The sequence below is a fragment of the Idiotropiscis lumnitzeri genome, chromosome 18 (genome assembly GCF_059441095.1).
Source record: "Idiotropiscis lumnitzeri isolate Australia: NSW breed Sydney's pygmy pipehorse chromosome 18, RoL_Ilum_1.0, whole genome shotgun sequence".
Lineage (NCBI taxonomy): Eukaryota > Metazoa > Chordata > Actinopteri > Syngnathiformes > Syngnathidae > Idiotropiscis > Idiotropiscis lumnitzeri.
In genome coordinates this window covers 13856303-13861886 of record NC_142408.1, presented here as the reverse complement: position 1 = coordinate 13861886, position 5584 = coordinate 13856303, and the positions used below count along the sequence as shown (strand labels likewise).

At 42.1% G+C, this 5584-nt stretch overlaps 1 protein-coding gene across 1 annotated transcript; it reads left to right on the top strand.

Moving 5' to 3' along the window:
- Window positions 1–1298: 1298 nt before the first annotated feature.
- purg (purine-rich element binding protein G) lies at window positions 1299–3237 on the top strand. Its single transcript, XM_088281242.1, has one exon. It carries the CDS (start codon window positions 1623–1625, stop codon window positions 2649–2651), a length of 1029 nt encoding a protein of 342 aa, XP_088137368.1. The 5' UTR covers window positions 1299–1622; the 3' UTR covers window positions 2652–3237.
- The last annotated feature ends 2347 nt before the right edge of the window (window positions 3238–5584 follow it).

The following is a 5584-nucleotide window of genomic DNA, read 5'->3' as shown; positions in this document are numbered from 1 at the left end:
TTTTTCAGCAGCGGTGGCATTTTGAAGATGGAGAAAGAATTGTCTGCACACAAAATAGTTTTCCCTCATTTCTTTGTGAGTATTTGTTGCACTTGGTGAGGTGATGTGTGGTCACACATACTAACAACCCAAATAAAGTAAAACGGCATATTTCAGAGTGGCCAGTAATGGACACGGTCAGGCACACCTGTGCAGTAATCATACTGTCTAATTAGCATCTTGATATACCACACCATTATTTCAGCAAATAAATGTTCCGCAACAGAGATTTGTATGCGATATTTTACTGAAATGCCCTTCTGTGTACAAAGAAAAAGTAGATGTTCAGCTTGTGAAAAATGGGAGATAAAATGAGTGATATTTTTGTTCAGTATAAGTCCCCAAGATATCAGCTAGTCTTTACACGGCTCTGGTGCGGATTTGCAGCAATTTCACATTTTTATGTTGCCAACCCACATTTCTGTATATCAAAAGCTCAAGTGTTTTTGGTAGAATTTTTAGGGTTGAGATGGCTTTTAGAACAGTCTTTGATTTAAAAACCAATTAATATTTGGTGATTTTACATTAATTACAAGTTATTATTCAAGTAAATACCTGTGAACCCATATAGATTTATGCTCACCTGACGTTATCACATACACACAACAAATTGAGGGAAAGACATTTTTGAAATCAGATGCCAGTAAGTAATTGTTTGTTCAACAATTCTATTTATTTTAAAAGGGCGGGGTTGGTAACAAATAAATGGTAATATATCATATATTAATATTGTTAAAAGTGAAGAAAATGTGCTAGAAAGAGGAAGTTGACGCACATGATTTGCCCTTCGCGGGCGACATAAAATGAGGTCGCGGGCCAGATCTGGCCCCCATGCCTTGAGTTTGTCACCTGTGACATAAATTTTATTTTTTTCTTTGCAGTTGCTCTCTGCGTGCCATAAAGATGTATTCTATTGTAGCTATATGATACTGCTGCTAACTACAGTATTATTAACATTTTCCTTGGAAAATACATATTGGATATTTGTAGGCGGGTTTTTTTCAAGAATTTAAGAATTTTTTAAGAAAGAATCCCAATGCATTTCAATATATTTCAGTTCCTTAAAATCCACAGCGTTATTGGGGAACTCGAAAAAAAAAAAACACATGAGCCGCCATCATAAATCTAGATTTTTTTTTCATTTTCAACACCGGACGTGTATATGATGTCAGACGCGAGAGCTCCATCTTTCCCACAGTGACTGTGTAAATCTTTAACAGAGGTATCCTCAGGACGGGAGGGGGTGGATGGGTTCATCGGGTTCATATAGTAGATTGCACGCCTCCTCCCATTTGAGGTCGGCTGCTTCGCTAGCTTCCTCTCTCTATGAGCTTGCTGCAAGTCAGATACTGTAGGTGATGCATAAAGCTATAGTGGGTTGCAGTGGCTAAATAATCGAGCTTGACCTTTATTCGGGACACGGCAACACGATCAGCTGATGCCTCCAAACTAGCTGCCATCTTTAGGTCATTCGAGGCATCTGGCAAACTTGTCTCCACGCTGTACGCCAGATGTTGCGATGAAGGCGCACAGTGATGGGGGAATCGTGTTGTCCTGAGCTGTCTAGAAGCGGAATCTAAATCATGCTGGCCGATGGATGTTGCAGAGGAATGGAGAGAGTCAGGGGTAAGATTGCGTCAGACTCTTTGCCGAGAGCCGCCTATCCTCAGCAATACGTGCAGACCGGACCCCAGCAGCAGGGCAGCGACATCCAGGAGCTCGCCTCCAAACGCGTCGATATCCAGAAGAAACGCTTCTACCTGGATGTGAAGCAGAGCGTGCGCGGACGCTTCCTCAAAATCGCCGAGGTGTGGATCGGCAGAGGCCGCCACGATAACATCCGGAAAAGCAAACTTACTCTTTCCATGTCGATGGCGCCCGCGCTCCGCTACTGCCTGGGGGACTTCATCGACTATTACGCCCGGATTGGACTACGGGGGGGCCTCGCGCAGCCGCCGCCGCAGCTTGACGAGCACGGCAGCAACGACCAGGGCCGCGCGCACGAACCCCACAGGAGAGCGCAGGAACCCACCTTGTCTCCCACCGGCTCCGCGGCGTCAGACGACCACGCGCACCGTGTCCTCAAGAGCGAATTAATCGAGAGGGACAACAGAAAGTACTTTCTGGACCTCAAAGAGAACCAGAGAGGGAGGTTCCTCCGCATACGGCAGACTGTCAGCAAAGGGCACGGCACGATGGGTTACTACGGCCAAGGGATCGAACAGACCATCGTGCTACCCGCACAGGGTCTCATCGAGTTCAGGGACGCGCTCTCGCAGCTGATCGAGGACTACGGCGACGACGAGTGCGACGAGCGCGGCCGAGCCGCGACCAGGAACCACGACGACAGCCCCGAGCTTCCAGAGGCCGCGTCCTTTCGCGTGGACAACAAGAGGTTTTATTTCGACGTCGGTTCCAACCGCTATGGCGTCTTTTTAAAGATCAGCGAAGTGCGCCAGCCGTACAGAAACACCATCACTGTCCCTTTAAAAGCCTGGGCGAGATTCGGGGAGAATTTCATCAGGTACGAGGAGGAGATGCGGCGAATTTTTAATTGTCACAAAGAGAAGAGCACAGACGCTCGGCAGGACAGCGAGGAACAGGAGGACTGAGCGACCTTGGCAGTCGGACGGAAGCTCCTAATCGTCCGAATTGTGTAATGTACTGTACTGTACTGTACTGTGTGTGTGTGCCCTCGAAATACTGTTAGATGGGAAATTAGCGCTTATAAATAAGAACTGTGAAAATACCAAGTCAAAAACAACAAATCTCGCCAAACTCTCTTAGATACCCCCGCGCTCTCTCTCTCTGTCTCTCACTCTCTCTCTCTCTCTCTCTCTCCCTCTCTCTCTCTCTCTATATATATATATATATATATATATATATATATTCCTATAGTTTAGTGGTGATCAAAACAGAGTTTTCAAAATGACATTGGTAAAAGGAAATGATAAATGATGGCATCTGCAGCATCAAGCATCATCATATTGTCCTTACAGCTCATGTCTTGCAAATGTGATATATTTGCAAAATTCTAGGACAGTGGGGCTACGCTGTGCATCGTGGGCACTTTGCTCCTGATGCCGGTTTTTAAAGTGAATTTTAGTCACACATAGTGTGACATATGGTTGTTGTCACATGCAGAATGTTATCATTCCTGACATGAATAGCATGTGGCCATCATGTACACACGCACACACACACATATATATATATATATATATATATATATGTATATATATACACACACACACACACACACACACACGCACACAACCGGGTACTCCAATTTCCTCCCACATTCCAAAAACATGCATGGTTGGGTTATTGAAAACTCTAAATTGTCCCGAGGTGTGCGCGTGAGAGCGCTCAGTTGTTCGTCTAAGTGTGCCCTGCGATTGGTTGGCAACCAGTTCAGTGTGTACCCCGCCTACTTCCCAAAGACAGCTGGGATACGCTCCAGCATGAGGAGAATCAGAACAGATAATGGATGGATGGATGTCTATATCTTGCAGTGTATAAAATGTAGCAACTTTCACACTAACTGCTTACCTCACCACCTTGGGGCTGGTAATCGACCTTCGGTTTTTACTGATGTTATTAATGTATAGTGGAGCACCAACAGAGCCCCTCACGTTCTTTTGCCTCTTAGCTTTTGGCAGCATTAAGGCAAGGGAAAGCTAATAGGCTTACTTACTGGTGCAGTATATCAACATTTATCCTGCAATCCAACACAAGCACTTTGAGAGTTATCTCGCCCAAATATTTTTAATTGAATGAATTAAAAACCATTTTACGACAAAACAATGGATCTAACCTGTATTTTACGCCAAGTGTAGCTAATAGCGTAATACTTTATATAATTTAAAAGTATTTTCCCAAACAAATGAATCATCAAAGACAACGTATCCCATCTCATTAGAATAATATTTATATTAATATTTGATTGTTCAACTTTTGACTTTTTTCCACAACCTAGTAAAGTCAGTGAACTCTCCTTCCTTACAATTAACGTAGGTGACTGTTCGGGCTTCGGATGTTCAATTACTGGACATAATCGAAGTTGCGGCCTATTTTGTGTCAGACAAATAATTTCACAAAGTTACTGGCTACTACTACAATGGCTGAAATTTTGTTTCTGTTGTCTGGGCTGTTTTTTCTCTATAATGGATCTGAAACCACTTTTTGATCTTAGTCTATTTAACAGCTTGCTCTCAACTTCAATCATGATGGAGTAGAGAATGTCTAAAGGGACCATCATCCCTTGTTGCATTCCATAGTACTTGGCCATCTGTGGTTGATTCCTCGAACTTAGCACAAAACTTTCATCTGTCTTTTGTCACACACAAGTATTTTTTTCATATTCTGTGTGATTTGCCCACCATCAAAACAACAAGAGAATATAATTCAAAACTGTTCCCGCTTGCAGCAGAGGTAACCATTGTTGCTATTGTTTAAAATGAATGTCACACATGGGCTAAGCGTCAAGCTTACATTCTTGATTCTTCCATTACAGACAATCATTGACTAACTGGCTCTGCAGTGGTAGTGAACATAAAACACTTCCAAATAATTTCTTTAAACTGTTTATACCAGTCTTCAGATACAGATTTTACCATGCAGGCAGGCTGACCATAGATATCTTGAGACGGCTTTTTGTTTTCCCACGGCACTAACAGCTGTCACAGAAAGATCGCAATGAACAAAAATGACTTGTTAGTGTGTAGGCTTCACTTTTTCTGATTTTCTAACATGCTGCTCTTGTGAAGTATTTTGGTCTAATCCCCAACCCAGAAGCCCCAAGAACAAAAATACATGAGAAATCATACTAATCTAAATTTTTTAATAATGGACTAAATAATAAGGTTTGCATGATCATTTTATATTTTGCTTTTATTTATTTATTTTTTTTGGTTGTCCAGTTGTGGTGCCTCGTAGCTGGCTCATCAACTCCTTTTAAAGTCAATAATGCCTTGAAAAGTATTTTGGACACTAAAAAGAGAATACAATAGGATGATTATATGTTATATCCCACATGCCCCTTCTACCCAGACCCCCCCCCCTAAAGAAAATACTTTGACACTTCACAACATTTACAGGAACAAAACAACAGAAGGGTAATTTATTTCCTCATTTCCTATTTTCAACCAGCTGAATGTTTAGAACAATGGAATCCAATTTAAAATACTTTACATATGAACAAACATGGTGCTATAGATTTTTCACCCTCTTATGGTTTCTGTATTAAGTTGCCCCATGGAGGATAACTCAGGTCAATTGTGTGACCATGAGAAAATAGAAGTGAAGGTAAAATCAGACTCATTGGGCACGTCAGTGCACACTGGTTAGATAAACAAAAGTAAGAGCATAGAAAGGGCTCAATATCCTGCTACGATGGGGCATTCTACCTTCCCATATGTCTTGCCTTGTCCAAAGTTCTATTTAATTGATTGATATTGTCCACGGAAGTAGAGGTTATAACTTGTATATATAAATATCTTGGTGTTTTGTTTTTGTTCCTAAAAAAATCTCAAGTGCTGTTTTT